Genomic DNA, 21,477 nt, shown 5'->3' with positions numbered 1-21,477 from the left:
GTAAGAAAATACAGCTGTGCTGCCAGACTGGTGAGTGTGTGTGTGTGTGTGTGTGTGCGTGTGTGTGTGTGTGTGTGTGTGTCTGGATCAGAGACGTGCACCAAAGTGGTAATATTTTAATAAGCATAGTGTTAGTAATATATCCTATCTCTGTTACAGTGTGTGAAATATGATCATCTTCAAATGCCCATGTACATGTGTACAGGCCTGTTGCAGATCTGTACACCAGCATGTGTGTGTGAGTGTGTGTGTGTGTGTTCTGAGGCTCTTCTGTTTGTGTGTGTTTCTGTAAGCATAGTGTGCGTCTGTGTAGTTCTGCCTGTTGTGAAGTATGTGCGTGTGTGTGTGTTTAGTCTGTGAGATGCGTCAGTAACTGGGGCAGAACTGATTGTTGCTGATGGCTGTAGGCAAGCACAGACCTACATTCTGCTCTGCCATACAGAGGAAGAGGAGGAGGAGGAGGAGGAGGAGGAGGAGGGGTGCAGGGTAATAAAAACTGGGGTCTCTCCTGTACTCCTCTCCCTCCTCTATCTCCCCTTCTCTATGGCAACCTCCCACAATCCTTTTCTTGAGCTGGCCAATCTTTGCTCCCTCTGCCCTCCCTGCATCTCTGTATTTTGTCTGCTGTGACACTTGACAGGCACAGGGACTTACTCAGCACACAGACAGGAAGTGACTCTGGAAACAAGATTGAAAATCGTGACTGCATAAAAAAGAAGAGAGGAGAGATGAGATGAAGTGAGTGACAGTGATGCAGGGGTAAAGACAGAAAAATTACAACAGTCTCATGTAGATTGATGTCCAGTATCCCAGGATTATGGGAAGAGACATGCAGCATTTCTCCAAGTGCAGAGTACATTGATCTAATGTTGAAACTGACGGTTTTTAGATGTAGGATTCCAGTATTTTTTTCAGTGCGTTTGGACAACAACACTGGTTTTGGACAAAAACCTTGGAACGCATTAATGAAAATGTTTTTCATATCTAATGCCAATATGTTTTTTAGATTTCCTCTCCAGACATGTTCTAAACTGTAAAAATATTCTGCTACGATTAATATTTTTTTAAACATGGTTTTCCCACGTAATAAGTGAGGGAAAACTGGGGCTGTAAGCACATCTACACTCACATCCTCAGTGAGAAATCTGGATCAGGCCTTGTGCCCACCCACCACTGCTTGCTCCAGGTTTACAGGTAAAAGAGCAGAGAGTATCAAGATGGTCAGAGGAGGGAACATCACTCAGCCACATGTCTGAGCTTCAGTCAGACCCAGACTCAGCTGAGGAGTCTGTTGAGACCAAAAGACGTATCAGAACGGTTAGCATAGTTGGAATCTTTTATTTGTTTCTTTTGTTTGTTAGCTGTAGCTGGCAGTGGCTGACACGGTGTTAGTGGTTGTGTTAAGGGAAACTCTGGCTCTCTGTATAGACAGAGAAAGGTTTCAGGTTTTTTTTGCCCCAACCCCATCCCCAAGTTGGTTCCTTAGCTATGTGACATATGAATCCCTGGCTGTCCATTTTTATGAGACTGTCATTGATTCACTGCAGTTCCAAGGTGGAAACATGCAGTCATAGTGTTGACTGTTTATTTCCCTCATGATCTGTCTTATATAAGAAACAAGGTTAAACATTTGTTTTTCATCATAAGTGAAATAATGTTGTCATGGCAAATAACCTATGGTCGAGATTTGGCGAGGCCTGGCAGCTAAATCTCTCAGGTTTAAGGTTGGGGAAAGATGATGGTTATATAGTTAATAAGAAAGGAAACCATTAACTGCAGGTCTATGACAGTGTAAAAACCTGGGTCTCCAGCATGATGGTCAGACCTGCTTCACCCTCATTCACCACCCATCTTGACCCTGTGTTTGGCTACATAACGGGACCTCCCTCCATTGGCAGCATAAATCATGAGTTGTGGAATTGTATGGATGTAACTCTTACGATACTAAGCTGCAAACAGAATCAGCTGCTTCTTCTTACTCACTGCCAAGAAGAGTTGAATCAGCATCTCTGATCAAAAACAGAACATTTTGAGACTGTAGTGTGTTCCTCTGTCTGCCTCTCATATCTGCTATGTCACATTATTCACTCTTTTGTTTCTTCTTTTATTATTTATGAAACCAAAGTCATGACTATTCAGTAATCAGTCACTGAAACAGTCTAATCTCATATCTACCATCTAAAATCTGCTTCCTGTAATTATATATCGCTGGACAAATGCTGCTGTATCAAAGGTCACTGCTGGTCCTAGTTCCTCTATGGCCGAAGCAAAACAGAAAGTTCTTGTTCGCTCTTCCAGCTGATGATAAATCACTTTCTTAAAACAGCAACTCACCAGCAAAAGTTCACATACTGCAGGATACTGTTGTGTTGAGAACGCCTCACATCTGCTTTCAGTAGGCAACATCAGTTGCTCAATTTCTGCTGCTTCCTCTGAAAAGAAACGCCCTGTCATCTCATTTTATGGTCAGCTGACATCTGACCTCTGACCCCACCTAGGGAAGGATGTGTGTGTGTGTGTGTGTGTGTGTGTGTGTGTGTGTGTGTGTGTGTGTGTGTGTGTGTGAGCGCATCAGCAGAGCCCACCACAACACAGATCTGGAACCTGCTTTGACTTCAGTATAGACTAATATAAACAGCTACCTTTTAGTTATTGATTAGCCACTGATTTTTTTCTAATGCTCTAATGGTTTGTTTGTATCAATAATGTTTGTAATTTTTAGCATAAAACACACCTATATTCTTTATTACTAAGAAATAAGCAAAACATTTTTTTATCTGATGCACAGTTATCAAATATGTCCTGTATGTGAAAATGCCTTTAATCATTTTTTAATAATCTTTAATGAAAGTGTTCACAGAAACAGCAGTGGTTAATAAATTGGCATTAAAACATGACTTTGACAATTTCCTGCAAGAATATTCATGTCTGCCAAATATGAATCTGATATGAGAGAATATGACTAAAGACAAATGGGGAGTGAAGCTTTTAAAGTCACTCGTGACATTAACACCTGAAGTCATTTGTACACTTTTCTAAATTCTCTGAGGCGACAGGAGCCTGTGATGCAGAATGGCAGCAGAGGTACTGTGGGCCGAAGCTTTCTCTTCACTGGATGTGACTCAGCCTCTTTTATTGGACGTTCATCTATCGACAAAGAAACATGTTCATTTCAAACAGCACTGCTTCCAACACTGACTCCACACAGGCTCAGCTTTGTCACCCTGTACGTGATTCACCGCAGCATGTGAATCATCTTATTATGCCAACTCTTTTTTAGGGCATTTCTAAAAATATGATTCTAAAAGCCACCGACTAATCTTCTCAGCAGTTTCCCCACACACATTTCACACACAATAAATATTAAGAGACTATAAAAAATGCTTCTCTTCCATCATTTTGTTGCGTGTACTTCACTGTTGCGCCTGTGGTCAGTCATCCAGTTTAATCATCAGCAGGTGCGTATTGGCTCCGGTTTCTCAGCTTACTGTTAAAAAAATAAAGACAGCAGCAGACAGTGTTTTGACACCAACTGATGAAAATATAGAATAGAAACGTTTGTACTGTCTGCACTGACGACAGATGTGAGACTGAAATTTTATACTAAAAAGTTTTTTTTTTATTCAGCCCGAGCAGAGCAACAGGTGCAGATGGAGCTGATGATGGTGAATCCATAACTCATTGAAGGAGGTGGGATCGTTTAGGCTGTGAATGATTCAGAGAGTGATTCTCTGACTCACTGAGATAAGCTTTTTATAGCTAGTGATTGTTCAAATGGGTAGTTATGAAAGATCATTTTAATCTGGAGATTTAAGGTGCATCCATATGTTGTTTGCACTCTTTATTTCAGGGGCCAACAAAAAATGACATGGAAAAAAAAATGTCAGCACTGAGATACATGTGTTACAGTATGTGAATGGATTGAAGTATAATCATGTAAACTTGTAGGAATACTAAAGGAATGAATGAAAGGGGATGGACGTAACAGTTTGATTACTAAGTAAATCCTTTCTATTCTTTAAGATGTGCTTCTACAAATGAATTACATTTTGATGGACACAAATGCACGTGGCTGTTTGCTTTAAGGGCTGTTACCGTCTTAATCAGTTGATTTTTGCAGGTGGCTGACATCAACAGTTCAGCTTTCAACAAGTTTGCCTCACATCATAAAAAGAGAGCTCACAGTTCTCCAAGTTCCCTTAATAACAATTAATAAATGATTGTTTACATCTAAATTAAGATTTGCCAGACTTTTATCTGAAGTGACTTACAAGTGAAGAGCAACACTAACACTAACACAACAGGAGACCTTGAAGAAAGTACTAAATCTGTTCAATAAGACAAACTGCAAAAGGAGAGGGAAGTGCATGAGCTAGTCAGGCATGTTGGGTGTTAGAGGTGTCAGGAGAGGAGGTGCTCTCAGAAGACCTGAGTTCTCAAGAAATTCTTGAAGATAGAGAGGGACGCCCCTGCTCTGATATCATTCAGTAGCTGGTTCCACCATCAGGAAACCACAGAGGAGAACAGTCTGGACTGTTGTGTGCAGGTTTGGCAATGTCAGACGATGTTCCTTGGAGGAACATAGTGGGCCATAAGCCTGTATGGTTGAGTTCAAGTAGATCTCTGCTGACCCAGAAGTCACTGTGAAGACAAGCATTGATGACTTTAATTTGTACCAGGGGGGGGTTATGAGCAGCACAGTGACATTTACGATTTTAGGTTGATCGAAAACCACATTCTGGACCATCTGAGTTTCATCATTCTGGACCATCTGAGAGAGGCCAGCCAGAACTGCAAATCAGAGCAGTAGTGAATTCAAAATGCTTCATTTTTATAGCACCATAGTTGCTAAAATCACCCATAAGTTCCCAAGAATTATAAAAGTGAGATGACTTTTTAAACACTGCAATCTTTAGCTTTCAGCCTCTGTTAGCACAAAATGTGACTGGCTTTTCTTCACAGATGTACCTTGGTAGTTTAGTCTACCTCAAGGTTTTTATGTTCATCGATCTGTACCTACATTTTTTTTTATCAAGTTTTCTAAAAGACTTTTTAATATTTTGTTCTGATGATTTAACCAGGAGAATTTCATGCTGTAGAAATGCTCTGGCTTTTACTTCCCAAACCAGGGATGCCCAAAATAGCTCCTCCCACTTCACAACTCTATTTTTGTACACTTTTCATTTGCACCAAACTTGTTAGAAGGATGGAAGATGGGCCAGGAAAAAACCCACTACATTTTGGTGCTATTCCTCCAGAAATAATGTTTGGACCATGATGATGAAAGTTGAACATATTTATAGTGTTGAAATCTGTGAGTTTATACAATTTGGTGCAGATTCAGAAAATAATCTGGGGGAATAAACTGTAGGATTGTTTGGCAATGACAGAGCTATGCACTCTCCTGGCTGCACCTACTACTACTGTCATCAGCAGTTGGTAGTACACCCAACATGAACATGAACAAACAACTACTACTAGAAGAACATGGGAATATCCTTCATGCCAGCTCATGTGTCTGTAGCAGAGAAGAGAAAGACCAAAATGAGAGGGAGTCTGTTGTATTGATGAAGTCTTCAGCCTCCTCCAGGAAGTAACAAGAAGCTACAGCTGCTTCTGAACATTCATCCAACCTGAGGAAGATGAAGGGGCGCAGAATCAGAGAGAGTGTGCTGTTTGGAAGGAGCATTCAGCTTCCATCAAAGGGAAACCTAAAGGCAAAGCTCCCTCTGAGACATCTGCAAAGTTCCCCCAAAAAATGGAAATAGACCAAACCCAAAGAGCTCCTCAACCACACTCAGTCAATTGGCTCCTGATAAGATATTGGTTATTATCTCCCAGAATCACTGCATCACAGAGCAGTGCTCCAGACAGTTTCAGGAGCTGATGGCACAGCTCAAAGAGCCTCTGTGCTCTACACCAGCATCCACTGCCTCACAAAGACAAGTCATGGGTGCAAACCCTGACAAACTGTTACCCACATACTTTTACATGTAATCTGTGAAAAGGAGTAGGAGGAGTTTTAGCACCTGAGGACAAAGGTGGATGAAGACAGCACATCCTGTTGCTAAAATGAAGTTCATCTAGGATCATTTGTGTGGAAGGCTGAATACACTGAGGATGAGACTGACTCAATACGCTTTAGAGTTACGCTTCCTCCGTCCTCCAACCTGCCTGTAAACTATGAACCACCACACAAACGATGAAATGAGTCATGTTAAAGTCATGTTTATTTGGAAAACTGTGGGAGGATCACAGCAGTCACCCCAATATACAGTGTACTGGGTTGTGCAAGTCCTTGTTTACCTGAATCTCTACAATGGAGGAGGGGAATGCAAAGTTAGTACGACCCAAAGAGCCACAACATGCATTTAAAATAGGCCAGGGTGAAATAATTCCATTTTTCTTTATCTTGTATGTGTTTTTGTGTGTGTGTTCATCAAGTCATTGAAGCTTTAATTAAGACACGTTGGGCAGGTCAGCTAATGACATTTTCATTCATTTCATTTCTTCAAACCTTGTGGTAAAAGTCCACAATCATGGGCTCCTCCCTCGTCAGTGAGGATATAATAAGTTATTAAAGCACTGACAACTTATTTACATTGCTCAAAATGTAATTTAGAAATGTCAATTATGGGACACAAACCAAAAGAAACCTTCTGATAACCCAGAAAGAAAAGATAAATGTAGCGATTTCTAGCTGACGCAGGAGTGGTGGGTCTAGATAGAAGAAACTGAAGGAGTCTGAAGTCTGGAATGCAACATCTGGATCAGCCAGAGTTTTGGCAACAGTTGCTGTGGATAGATAAAGTAAAATTTGAGCTCTTGAGCCACAATCATCAAACTACATAAACGGGATATGGCAGAGATTTTCTGGTACAAACGAGTGACAGCGTGGTGGATGGAAGTGCTTTCAAATTTCATGCTCACATGAGGTTATATGAGGATACATGGCCTTCTTGTGTTTATATTATTCAGGGGTGTAAACTCATCAAGGGTGAAAAAGATGTCAAAGATGTCAACTGCGAATGCGTTCCTCCAGTCAGAGTAAGAACGACCACAGTGTTCGCCAGCTGTTCGTGTGCATGTCACTATATATATATTAAAGGCCACTTTCAAAAACTCATTGGATCACTGTGACTCACACAAACCCTCATACAACCTCATGTCAAATAACCCCAACTATCACTTCAGGGTTTTACCTCTCAATCAGTGGTTCTCAACCTGGGGGTCGGAACCTCTCAGGGGGTTGTGAGATTATTTCCGTGGTTTGAAGGATGGTTTTCAAAGTAAATAAATCAATGAATAACAAATAAAGAAATCCATAAATATTCAATGAGGATGATTTTTCCAGTAAATCTCCCATACAGATGTTAAAATGAAGTCAGTATAAAACAGATTTGGTGGCAGATTGTCTGAATATGGAGCAGTGGCTTCTCTAAAGGTCTTGCAGCTTAGGATACGGACCAAGAAGAGATATGTGAATGAGGGATAACTGAAAGTAATGTAACACCATAAATTTCAACTGCGCAAAAGGTGCTGGCGACTCCAACAGATTTGGCTTCGAACAAGCGTCACCAGCTGTGTGACAGTAGCCCCTGCAGAGAAGTGTGTGTTGGCAGCAGAGGGTCGCTCAGTCTTCCACTGCTATGAAGTCTGTGCCTCATTCGTAAACACGACCAGAGCTCCGTGTGTGCGCAACAGTGTAAAAACCAGTGCCTAGAGGGCAGGGTGCCCTGGGTGCCCAAGTGAAACGGGTCACTGCAATGCGTTTCAAGGGTGAGTCGAGAAGGAGGGGGTTGTGACCCCCAACTTTTTGCAGGGATCGTTGTTCAAAAAGGTTGAAAGCCACTGATATAAATGAACAGTTCAGTTAAACTGTTGACTTGTTGCCAGGCTCTCTGGTCGTCTCACTGCTTGTGTTTTTTGACCTATTTGACTTTTATTTTACTCACGTCACCACGTTACCAGATTTCAGCAATTAACTTCTAATAAACCAAAACTATCTTTATTCACTGGATCAAAAATAACTTTTAAACCAATTTTTAAAAAATACATAACCTATGATGGCAGTTCCCGTGGAAACACGTGGTTATCGGCTAATAATTTTTGCAGGCCCAAGACCCCGTTTTCACTTTCATAAGAAATTAAAATATGTAGAAAATGACATTCCTATTATGAACATAAAATCGTGACAAGGGGTAGATTTTGGGTCCAATACCAACAGGATAACAGGTGAGAAAAACAGTAGTATGAAGGCAAACAAACAGGACTGCCTGGCCCTCTGTTGAGACACCTTTAAATAGAAAGCACGGCTCCACTGTGAGGAATGCAGTAAAATCTTGTCAAATTGATTTAACCTGGCTGGAATCTGTCACTTTACCATACACATCTGTTAATACACCCACACTCTTTCCATGACTCTTTGAAGTATGTTTACTTTCTACACTGATGTGATCATTTTCAGGAAAGGCCTCGTGGGAGATAATGAGAACCAAAGACCACGGGCTCCTCAGTTGTCTGCCATGTCCAAGTGAACCAGCACATTTTACAGGACAGAGACAGGGTGTATGAAAGAACTGTACAAAGAGAGGACAAGACAACGTGTGACTCTCAGGACAAACATTAACACACAGAGATGTTTAGTTTAAGGCAAGAATTCACCGGCTGTATGATATCTATTACATCCTTCCTTTTACAAGGTCACCACAGAGGACCATTGTAACCACATGAATGCACAAACATGTACACATATAGAGCTCATGGGCGTGTGCTCTCCCCTGCCCATCTGTCTCAGGATGCTGACAATTTGGCATGAGCTTAGAGCTTTAGTGCGTAGATGAGCTTGTCCCTATACACATAACACATTGTGTCACATGCTTGTTGTCACCTGCTCTCTGGAATCCGAGACATTTTTTTAGATCTTTAGGCAAAAAAAAAAAATGTTCTGTATCTTTTTGACACTGATGAGCAGATTGATGGAAACCTTGTAATGTGTCATTAACGAAACAACGACACAAAAAAGATCTGTTGTTGAACTTGGGAATTTCATATTTGGAATCTATTTTCAGTTGGAGTCATGACCTCTGCGCTTCTGAAGCTTCTCAACACAAAGGCTGTTCCAATAAAAATGTAATATAAGGACAACGTGTTCTGATATGAGGTTATCATGTGACATAACGTCTTAATGCCTGAAACCGATACAAGAAAAAGATCCCACACCACTCTCTGTGGCTGTCCTGTTTCCAAGCACTTCTCTCCGACATGATCCATCTGTGGTCACAAGAATATCCTGTGCACTGTGACCTTTGACCTTTTAAACATCATTCTGGTTGCTCACACGATCAAGTTACTTGAATACTCTGTGAGTACAGTACATTTTGTCCACAGACACCTGCTCTTTTTCTTCCTGATTTATGCAGCTGTATATTTCCTATTCCTCATGATGTTTTCTTATTTTTCATATTGGAATAATAACTGAATATTATCCAAACCATAATGTTTAATGCTTAAACACTCACTATCACTGTCATGGACACAGATCCACATTAGTCAACAAACACTGACTGAATGGATTTCTACCCATGCAAGAACTGCCTCGAAAAAACATTTTTGTAGTTAGTTTTTGGCTGTATACACAGTTATATAACTGTTTGCATGACAACCATCTTGATACATTTTCTCAGGGTCACTCACTAGAGTTTTCTGATGTTGTTTGTGATCACAAAAATCACAATAAACAGTGAACATATATTAAACTTGCTAAGAGAAAGAAAGAATTCTATTTTTGGCTAGACCGTAACATCCAGACCAAGCCTATCAACTGGTTCCGTCGCTGACTGACTAATAAGGTCACACCATTATTCAGCCGGCCGAGTGTTGGAGTTTCCCCTAGTGCCTTTTTCAAAACGATTTGGCGTGAACAAGCCATGTTGCCAATGTAGTGTATTTGGCCCCTTTTGCAAATTTGTTCAAAAAGGACCTAGTGACAAATCTAGCAACTTTAGCCGTAACTACTATGTAACTAACCATAGTTGCTAGTATTGCAATGCAAGCACAAGGTCAGAAATTCCCTCAGCAAACAAAGCAGCTAACTTTCACCCTGGCTTATTATCATACAAGTAGCTGAATTCACAAAACAGATGACAGAGCAGTTATAAAATCAGGATTTTAGCAGTGCAAAGCAGCAGCTAGGGCTTGGTTATGGCTTGGAAGTGACTGTTGCTTAACATTTAGGGCTCTATTATATTTAACAGTCCAAGACCTGTACACATCTCCTTTTGCTAATTTAACATCAGAAAAAACAGTCACTGTGCCAGGCGCATGGATCAAAAGGGTGCCATCTGTCGACTGTATATAAAAATGGACTTAAACCCCAAGTCTGAAAAGGGAAGCCAACGCTGAAGAGCCGTAACCATCATTCTGTCTAATGACCATCAGGGGGCACTCCACTGGTTGTAAAAACAAGTCTGATTGTATTGAACTCTATGGAAAAATGACCCTAACTCTCACTTGATTTATTACCTCAGTAAAGGTTTTCCTAATGAGTTTATGATCGGAGTCTCTAGTTTCAAGTGCTCTTCAATACAACCTGATTTTCATTGTTTAACCTATGGTCCATTTAAAGGAAAATAAATGACAAAGCTGGGTATGTATTAGGGCGTTATACCTGCCAGACAATCAGGATAGAGTACAAAGCAGGTCTGATCCACCCCTTACTCCTCCTCAGCTCCATCTTCTCGTCCAAATATGGTTTCTTCTGGTTTCAAAAAAACAAGATGGCGAAGGCCAAATTACAAACACCGGGCTTCAAAACAACAGTTCACAAACCAGCGGGTGATGTCATGGTGGGTTGCCCCTTGGTGCCATCTCATAATCCTTTTAAAAGTGAGGCAAGCTTGCACTTTGGGCCGGTTGCCATAATGAAGTGTTTCAGACAGAGTTAGATTCTAATTGTGGGGAGGTGAAAGTTACGTATTGTGATTAACCAGTAAATACAGTCCCAGAAGCTCTGTGTGCTCTGCAGGTCAGGGAAGAGCTGAGTGAATCAGTGCGCTGCACATAGCTCTACAAAGAAGCAACAGCACCAAACACAACATCTTTTACAGCATCTTTTATGTTATGTTATGAGGACGCTTCTCTGCAGAGTCTCACTTATGTCCAAGAGACATCTGTGACACATGGCAATGCACAACACACAATATACCACAAAGAACGCTCCGACCTTCTGAAGCTGTATTGTAATGTTCCACTTGACATACCCAAAGATGAGAAGTGCACATTCAGCACACTCTGCTCGTTGGTAACAGTCAGAGTGTATTATATTACTCTTAATGCACTTTGAAAATAACAGTGAAGTACTGTGTCATTGACTTCAGACCAGGTTTTCTCTGGTCAATCACACAATCGCTTTCTGCTGCTTCAAGATCGCACCAGATACCAACAATTCGCCTGACCACACCTCATGGGTGCTGAGATGGGTGCAGGTGCATTTGCTATTTAAACAAGAGGCTCAGTGACTATTTCATACTTGTTCCTTTGTCTGACATGTAAATGAGTATTCAGCTTCATTATGAATTCGGCTGTTTTATAATACTAGAGAGGAGGAGATGAGCAAACAGATAAAGGGCTGAAACCAGCTGACACAAGACAGAATGCAGATAGCCTATGATGCAGTCCATCCATATATTAGGTTTCTACCTAAATGTGTTGTTTACACATTAATAAAACATGCACCACAGACTTCATGATTCTACATGTGCATGTAAGTCCAGTACATCACAAATTTAGTGACATAATGGTTTTACATTCTGAAAAATCTTATCAACAAAATGTTGAATTCATTATTCTGTCGAGTTCAGTGGTGGTCAACTTTCTGATGACATGTTATTACAGGCTATTTCTGCACCAGCTTGTTCAACATGTAACTCCTGCTTAGCCCATTAGTTTCTGCTGTTGAAGAGGATAATACTGTCATATTTCTAAACTTCGGTTTGCCATGCAAATTCATTCCATAGTTGAGCTGACAAGGTTAAGTTGTCTCTATAATATAAAATAATTAGTTTTAATTGTAAATATAAAAGGCATTCTGGAACTACATGCAGATTGTTGTAGATGTTGCTCTGAACAGTAGTCTAGCAAAAAGGTGAGGTATCATTGTGCCACACAAAGATGTATATCTGTATCAAAATAAAACTTGAATTCTCATAAAACCCATTTTTTCCACCTAATCAAAGAAATGCTAAATACATTTCGAACGATGTCCTCCTGTGGTTGAATTTTATGATGTTTGGTTTCATGGTGAGATGCTAGGCAAACTAATTAATTATGTCTCCATGTCAGGAGTTGTATTTTCAGATAAAATTAATCTCTATAGATATTAAAAGGGAAAGTTGGCCGAGGGTCAACTTGGCCTTGGCCAAGTAAACTTTATTTATTTCCTATCTAGGATAGATCATATAGATGTGTACCATGACATTTGGAAAAGGATCCTAATAACAGTCCTTACAGGTCACTGAGGGGATATGAGAGTGAGATTTGTTTAAAAAGTGATTAATAAGGGTCATCAGGTGCACATTCCTGCAGACCTGCACACTCGCCTCTGGTAGCTAAATCTATTTGACATTTACCCCCCGCTGATTTTTGTTTGGTGGTCTACTGTGTATCTTTGCGTGCGTGTGGCCATGTGACAGGCCGTCCAGAGTTGTCCAGCCTCCTTTTTTCACTCCCTTGCAGTTGCATGGATCGTATTACTGGCTGCTCTCCCCGCACCGCTGAGCCCACCGCCTCTGCGCCAATCACAGCCTGCCTCTACCTACGCGCACATGCATGCACGAGCGCACAGACACAGACCCTGACATACACACACACACACACACACACACACGCACACAGTGATCCATCGCTCCGGTTCTCCGCAGCTTTCACATGCGTCCCCACCGACTCCGCGTAGCGCTGGCTGCGCCAAGGTGAGCATGGTCGTCCCGATACCTTCTGAACGTCTCACCGCCTGACTGACCCAGGGTCGGGCACAGAGAGAGAGAGCGATCGAGAGAGAGAGAGAGCGAGAGAGAGACAGACAGACAGAGAGAGAGAGAGAGAGAGAGAGAGAATCTTTCCTCTCTCACAGCCCATCTTCCCTTCGCTTGGAGGAGACCGCAGCAGAAGCCGTTTGTTTCGGCATCATTCTTTTTTTTCACCCCCTCTCCTCCTCCTCCTGTTCTCGCTGCACCTCCTCCCTGTTATCGCCGGTCTCCCGGTTTGAAGGAGGAACCGGGGTCGTGATTTTGTGGACATACATTTTTGCATTTTTCCTGCTGGGTGTTGGTAGCGCGCAGTTGGTGCGCGCTTCTGCAAATTCCGGTGAATGGTGGATTTGGCAAACATGGAGACCGTGGAGAAGGAATGCGGGGCCCTCGGGGGTCTGTTCCAGGCGATTGTCAACGACATGAAGGTAAATAAAAGCCTTTTTTTCTCCACGTTTCTGTGATCGTGGTTAAACACATGTGCTGCTTCCCTGAGAATAATCCTCCAGCCCAGTCACAACGGAGATGGTGCCTCGGTCTCAAGTCTACGTTTAAAATGTGTGGATTCATGCCTCTGTTAAAGAGCTGGTGTTCATGCTGCTTGTATGTAACTGACAGCACCGTTTTACTGACAGTGATGCGGCGGCCCGCTGGGTTGTTGGTGCGAAACCCGCCCCCCCCCCCTTCCACCTCCTCTGTCCCTAGCGCATGTAGACGTGCATGCACCCATTATCGGACATGTTGAACGCAAGGTTCACCACCTTTCCTCCGCAAAAAACAGGACCACCACACCCGCAAACCCCCCCAGTCCGCTGTTTACACTCAGGTTTATCAACGCGTCTGGCACAGTTTTTGCGATGATGCGCATGTATTGTGGGTTATGGGTGGCCTATGAATAGCCTGTAGAAGAGCACTGGGGTAGCCCACCTATAAAAGCCTGGTGTGAGTGGTTGGTGCTTAAGTGAGCCAGGAAGTCCATTCATCTCGATGCGTTTATGGGCCAAACGGAGAGCTCGGAGAGGCCTCCAAACACCGAACCTGAAGAGCTGATTTCTGTCCGATAATGGACCTATACGTCGGGTGGGCAACAATAGCTTTGATACATTCCGTTACATAGCCTACACGTGTGGACCTGGGTGGAGGATTTCTTGAGATGTTTCATCATCATCGTCACCATCACCTTGGCTCACTTGGTTTTTCCCAGTGAAGCTAAAGTCTACAGACACGACACACTGCATATTCAACCTCGCTGTCTCGTTCTCGCCTTTTCCGTGGCCGCTGTGCGTGTCCATGAGAGTGCAGCGTCATTGATTTTCTGTCAGGCTGATCTGGCAGGAAAACATGAAGGCGTGAGAACCCGCGCAGCCGTCAGACCCCCAGCCTTCTTGCATCTCTCCCTCTCTGTATGTCTGTTCTCCTCCACCTGCCTGTCTGTCTGTCAGTCAGTGATTCTGCAGCCTGATGGCCACAGCATGGCACCAACAGCGGCTACTGCCCGGCTTCACAGCGGTTCAGTACCCACCCATGCTAGTTGGTGCTGCTGTAAGATGCTGTGGATGAAAGCGTCCATCAAATGGTCCATGATACAGACTCTGTCAATATGTCTGCCTGCCAGACGCCCATGCAGCTCTGCCTGTCTGTTGCGTATGTCTTCCCTCTCTCTTTGTCTGTCCAGTTTTAAATATTGTTGTTGTTGCATGCCTACATCATTAATGGAGGATACAGCAACAAGAGAAGTGATATCTATAAAGCTTCCGTCCATTAGAGAGAAAATGTAGACAGATATAGTTTTTTTAAAAGATGCTGCTTTGCCTTTTCACGTTTTATTTCCACTTGTGTGACCCCCATGGTAGAGGTCACAGCCAGTGCTGAACGCCTATGTGCACTCAGGAGAGGTTATTGGCTTTTATGTTGTTATAGTGAGACATGTGGGAGTGGGAGAAAGGGATACACAAGTCTGATCCTTGATACTAATTCAGCACACAATACACTTAACAAAAGCCTAAATATACTGTAGAATATAGAAACATAGCATTTAATTAAATTTCAATTTCAATAATTAAGTATTTCGGATTATGCAAATGTATGGTGATATAACTAAATAAAAAATATCTAAGGAAATAAAAATATCTACTGGAGCAATTTAAAAGGAATATTCTAGTGATATACTGTTAAAGTTGGGGCACTGATGACATTTTTCAAAATAAAGGTGAAAGTTGAAGCAGCAGAGCAGCAGGAGGATGGAATAAAAAAGAAGGAGGCAAAACAGCAACAAAGACTTTTCAGCATAATTTCTACAGAAAGTTCATGTTATTGGTGGAAGTCTAAAAGGAAATCAGAGACCCTCTAATTATAGATGAAAAAATCCCTTCAGTCATGGATAAATCATAAATTCATCATCGTCATTAAGTACAATGAGATACAGGTGTGCAATTTAAAATACTTAAAATGTTCATGAGACAAGATGACATGAGTCACACCCACTGAAAAGAGACAATGTACAAACCATAACATTATAAGTGAACAGAAACTGATAACAGCAGATTTTTCAAAATAAAAGTACAAGTTGAAGCAGCAGTTGCAGAAATATGCTGACTTGTTGTCCTTAGTGTGGGTCAAGCTCTAAAAGCACTGGATCCTACATTTCCAATAATGCATGAACACACAGTTCATTCATTTGTATCTGGTAAACATGGAGGAGAGTCTTCTTAGAGCTGCATAATGGGATGCACCCGCCATGCAGATCATAAACCAAGGGAGTTCCAAGCATTCTGTGCTAATGGGAAATCATTATTCTGCCAAGTACAACCATTTTGAGATGATGACAGACCTGTGAAAATGTTCATCCCTCTGAAAACCATTCGGGCTGGTTGCATAGCAACATCAGCACCTATGACACAGCATCTGTACTGCTCCTTAACAGAGTTCAGGATGGAGAGCGAGTGGTGCACAGAGGTACTGCGGTACTGCGAGACATCAGAATCAAATCAGCTTGTTTTTCAAAACATATATCTGTTACTGATCATTTTCCTTTTGGGACAGAAAATTACATCTCAGCTCCTTCATGTCAAATGACCTCATAACCTACAGTAATGGTCTGGCAGTTGGATTGTTTTTTATAGGTAGGATGTTTGCACAGAGACACAGCTACAGGCTGCAGAGCAACATAGTGTCACACTGTAATTTAAAGAAAGCTGTGACTTTCCCATAAATGGCTGTAAGTAATGTCAGGGCCATCCCTTCGCAAAAGAACTTAAAGGTCTCATATTGCATAAAGTGAAATCTCCATGTGTTTTTTTGATTATAAAGCAGGTCTAGGTTGTATATTAATACTATGAAAGTATCAAAGCCTCAGTCCACAGCGAAGTGCACACAGCCTGTATTCAGACACTGAGCCTTAAAACGACCAGTCAGGACTTCTGGAACTTTGTGATGTCACAACAAAGCAGTCACCGCCCTCAGCCATGCCCCAAGCCCCGCCCACCTGGACCGACCATCCAACCCTGCAGGATTTGGTAAATCTGAGTGTTTACCTGAAATCAGCTATATTTTTATTCAATCACCCAGAAAACAGTCAGCCAATCAGAAGAGAGGCTCAGATCCCCTCTTCTGATTGGCTGACCGACCTGTTTTTACTAGAGCTGCAGAGAGAAGCCTGAGAGAGGAGATGTAAAACTACACTGAGATGGTTTTTGGTTCTTAAAACCACTAATATATCTTCTTATGGGTATCAACACTTGAAATAAAACACCAGAAAAGTGTAAAATGGGACCTTTAACACGTTTCATGAGCAACAAGGTCAAGAAGAACATCAGCAAAGCCTCAAGAGTGAGATCACACTTTGTTATAAACATTTATCTCCCTCTTACTTCATCTGTTCTCTGATGTTAGAACACAAACACACACAGTACAGAACAAAGCTGAGCAATCAGTGTTCAAAGAATACCACTTTAAAGACTTCTCCCCGCTCACCCTTCTCTTACGCTGTCTCTGTTTTCATCTATTATTCATCTGGTTTCTAATGGTCCTCCTGTTTATGTTATCCAGCTCACTCTGAAAAATATGGGTCACTACAACCTGGACCAAAAAAAAAAAAAAACACTATTGACCCAGTCTAAATGGATGAATTCCTCGATCCCCAAGGAGGCAATGAATGAATGTCTGTGAGTGGATGAGAATCACTGTGTCGTCAGCTCTGAAATCCACTCTGACAGGAAACAATGTGGCTTCAATCAGTGTTTATAGCTCATCAAAGAAAGAGCTATTTGTCAGAAGAAAGAAATGATGATAATATTTTTTCTTCATTGGTTCTTGGGAACAGGCTGGTTATGACAGCTTGGTTTATTAAGTGGATGCAATCAAACAGTCAGTGCAGAGCAGACATCTTCAAAATCCCAATGCATGATTAGTGCACTGCACACTTTCTGTACAGTTTGGCTGCTGTGTCTCAATAACATATTTGTGATGTGACTGTTCAAATATTTATCAAATCAATAGTTTGAGATCACTGAAACTATTATTATACTGTAAACAGTGTCTACTTTTACCATATTTAATTGCAGGAAGTGAGATTTGGGAACATTTTTTTTAGTTTACTTGCACTTCCTGTTGGTCACAGTAAGTTTGAGACAAATGCAAAGTTAAGGACAATGTTATGGAACCCCCTCGAAAACATGGTACAGGGGTTTGTCCTCACATAGAATTAATGTTAACACTCATCTATGTCTTAGCGACTAATATACTGTCTTTTAATTTGTGGCCAAACTTATCTTAAATCTTTCCTAAACATCTATTGGTGTGCTGTTCTTCCAGACAGCTGACTTCACAAGTTCCAGCAGGAATTATCAATAAACTGAATGTAAGATACAGGATCAGATTCTTGCATAATTTGTAGATAAACTAAAAGCTTTGGCTTTAGTTACCTTACTTTGTGGACAACCTCTGTAAATGTTATGCCATCTGACCATACACCTTTACCTTTGCTAGTGGACCTAGTTATTGGTGCTTTTAGGTGTCATGAAATGAGTTCACAACAAGAGCGAAGCTGAATGCTGCTGTATGCCAACAGCAGCAGATTAGCTCCACAGTGTTTAGAAAGCACTTTTTCTTCCTCTTTCTCCATCATCTTCCTCTTCCTCATCCTGCCCCTCCTCAGATCCTCCCTTCCTATTTCTCTCCTCAGCAGATCCCCCACCCAAGGCAGCCAGTCACTCCTCGTGTGTCTGCTCTGTGTCATCTGCGCAAGGATGATATATACAAGCTGGCAATTGTCTTTTGAAATATACGTATGAAACCTTTCCATATGCTTTTACTGTACATTGTGTTTATATATGTGTGTGTGTGTCATTGTGTGTGAGTGTGGCATTATGTAGTTGTCTGCCAATGTGTAGCCCCGGAGGCTATGTCTCGTTACTTTCTAGTGAATTGTGCACACAAAGCAAAGCGCGCACACAGGTCACAGAAGGGTAACATGATGAGATGCAGAGGTCATGTTCACGCTCAGCTGACCATGGACCAGTGGATACTGGTAATATGTTGTTGACAGCAGCAGGAGGATAGGATGAAGAAGGATATGAGTGAAGAAAAAAAGTCTAAAGGAAAGCCGAGGCACTCTGGTAACAAGTTAAAAATCCTTTATTCAGTCATGAACAAAAACAACGTGTTTTGATTCAAAGATTGTGTCAGAACTCACTCATCCATACTCACCATCCAGGGAGTACTATGTAATAATAATAATAATAATAATAATAATAATAATAATAACTTTGTTTATATAGCACTTCAAAAACCAGGTTACAAAGTGCTTTACAACAAGAATACAAAGGATTGGTGTTATATGGTCTCTCCTCTTAGTGTGGGTTAAAAGCCTGGCAGCAGTGTTTTCTCTCTGAACCTCTGAATGTTTCTCTTGCTGATGCCAGAGTAAAGTGCATCACAACAGTCAAGTCTTGAGGAGATAAAAGCATGGATGACCCTCTCTAAGTCTGCAGGAGACAGGAAGGAGCGGATCTTCCTCAGTTTTCTTAAATGTGAAAAACAAGACTGCACCACTTTAGTGACCTGGACATCAAATGACAAATGTGAGTCAAAAATAACACCCAGGTTGCGGGGCTCATTGTGCACATTGATGGATAGGGCACCCAGACTAGAAGAGATGCTGTTAATCCAGGTAGTACTGGGGCTGGAAGGGTTGATTATAATTATCTCTGAATTTGATTAGTTCAACTGCAGGAAATTGTCAGATTTTAACTTCTGACAGGCAAGACCTGAGGTGGGTAACATCTGTAGAACCAGGCTTTAGTGGGACATATAGCTGTGTATCATTTGCATAACAATGGGACTGGATTTCATGGTTGTGCATGATTTGGCCCAGGGGTTACATATAAATAAAAAAAGAGCAAAGGACCTAAAATTGACCCCTGGGGGACACATGAGGAGGATGCACTTCCCAGCATAACTGAAAATGTTAAAAATAGGAGATGAACCAATCCGGTGCCACATCCCTGATACCAACAACATTCTTCTGATCAAGACATTGTGGTCCACCATATCAAATGATGAGCTGAGGTTGAAGAGAATAAAAATTGAATAAAAGCCTGCATCTGCTGCGTGCAGAAGGTCGTTGGTAACTTTGACCAGCGCTGTGTCAGTGCTATGCAGGGAGCAGAAGCCAGATTGGAATTTCTCAAATATTTGATTTCTAAAATCTTAGATAAGAATGCCAATTTATATATGGGTCTAAAATTATTTAAAACCATGGGATCCAATGATGGCTTCTTTAAAAGAGGAGTAATAACGGCATTTAAAATAGGACGGAGAAATGCAGCTTAAAAGAAAACTATTAATAATGATTAAAATATCTGGATCAACCTTATGAATAAGTGGCTTTAAAAACCAAGTGGGAATGCAGTCAGATGGGCAGGTAGAAGGTTTGAAAAGTGCCACAGTGCGTTCTAGAGCTGACAGGCTAATTTCATGGGTAAAAACTAATGGTGAACAGTCAGCTTCAGGCTCTCTAAGTTCTGTATTAAAATGGCATCTAATTTCAACAATTTTTTTCAGTAAAATATTTAAGAAACTCCTCACATTTCTCTGGGGACATCTCAACTGGATGGCTGGACGGTGGACCAATAACAGAATTTATAGTTTTAAAAAGAATTCTGGGGTTGTGGCCCTGTTTTAAAATCAACGGGGAAAAATAGGTGTTTCTTTTTTAAAGAGAGGCAAGTAAAACACTAAGTTTGTCCTTTTTCCATTTCCGCTCAGCCTTCCTGCGTTGTCTTTTTAAAATTCTTACTTCGTCATTTATCCATGGCAGAGAGGATGGTCTTCGTTTTTTGTATCTAATGGGAGCTATTGAATCTAAAATAGTACATACAAGAGCTGTTAAAGTTACTAACCAGCTCCTCAACAGAGATGTCATACTGTTTACTAGAATTAAAATTTGTGTGTGACGCGGTATAAGCTTGACAGAAGTGAGAAACAGAGTAGTGTAGTGGACGATATAGTGACCTCATCAGTAAAATGAAAAAACACTTTCAGAAACTACTCGGGTCATTTTCTCTGTAATGTTTTTCTTTCTTTCAGCTCAAGTGCAATGCATGATGGTATATATTGCTTGGTTAGTGACCATCGGTTGTACATTACTTTTCATGATAGGGTATAATAATTCTCACCATAGATTCAGACAGCATTACAAAATGACAAACTGACTATATGTTCGACTAGATAGGGACTAGTGAGGGATTTCAGATGCAGCCAAAGAGTCTTCATCAGGGTATAAAGTACAAGGAGATATAGGTCTGCAATTTAAAATGGTCATGTGACAAGGTAACAAGAGACTACATACAAAGCATGACAGTAAAACTGAACAGGAACTAGCACAGGTGAACATAACAAAAGCCCTGTGTGATGGCAGAAGGGCAAAGGGTCAGTACTCAATACAAATCAGCTAAGGATCTAAATCTGGATCGGAAACCCTCAATAGTAAAAATGAATCTGTTATTTTTCATGTTTGTGTTGCTATTTAACACATTTTTGCAACAAATACAGTAGATCCAGTTTGATTGAATATATATTAATTACTTTTATGTTTTTACTAGAAATGGCTTCCAAAATGTTAATTGCTGAGGTTCCCTTATTTTCATTTGTCATGCAAATAACATTCATATTTTCCATTTTGAGTTGGAATACACACCAGATAGTCAAAACACATCCTCACCAGATTTTGCCAAGGGGTTTAAGTGATGAATTTGTTTTGACTATTTAAAAAAACAACAGTTTGTCCTTTTGATAGTCATCTAGATTGACAAGATATGTCATTTATTCAGTAAAAATCCCAAACATTTGCTGTTTGAATCTTCTCCAATGGGACAATTTGCTGTATTTCTTCTTATTATATAGTCAAAATAAGAATACAAAAATACAATAAAATATGTATTAAAAAAGGGAA

The 21,477-nt window shown here is 41.1% G+C and overlaps 1 protein-coding gene across 3 annotated transcripts in view; it reads left to right on the top strand.

Annotated features, from left to right (window-relative positions):
* Positions 1 to 12,771: 12,771 nt before the first annotated feature.
* The window catches only part of mtss1lb (MTSS I-BAR domain containing 2b), an 81,013-nt gene continuing 72,307 nt past the window's right edge, over positions 12,772 to 21,477 (top strand). For all 3 annotated transcript variants that reach the window (XM_071488437.1, XM_071488438.1, XM_071488436.1), the window contains exon 1: positions 12,772 to 13,453. In XM_071488437.1, the coding sequence (XP_071344538.1) occupies positions 13,367 to 13,453 (87 nt within the window). In that variant the 5' untranslated portion in view covers positions 12,772 to 13,366. The remainder of the gene's footprint in view (positions 13,454 to 21,477) is intronic.

Source organism: Trachinotus anak, unplaced genomic scaffold, assembly GCF_046630095.1.
Source record: "Trachinotus anak isolate AG129_WGS33_773 ecotype Australia unplaced genomic scaffold, CSIRO_AGI_Tana_v1 ptg000011l, whole genome shotgun sequence".
Lineage (NCBI taxonomy): Eukaryota > Metazoa > Chordata > Actinopteri > Carangiformes > Carangidae > Trachinotus > Trachinotus anak.
This window is presented reverse-complemented; position numbering and strand designations above follow the sequence as displayed.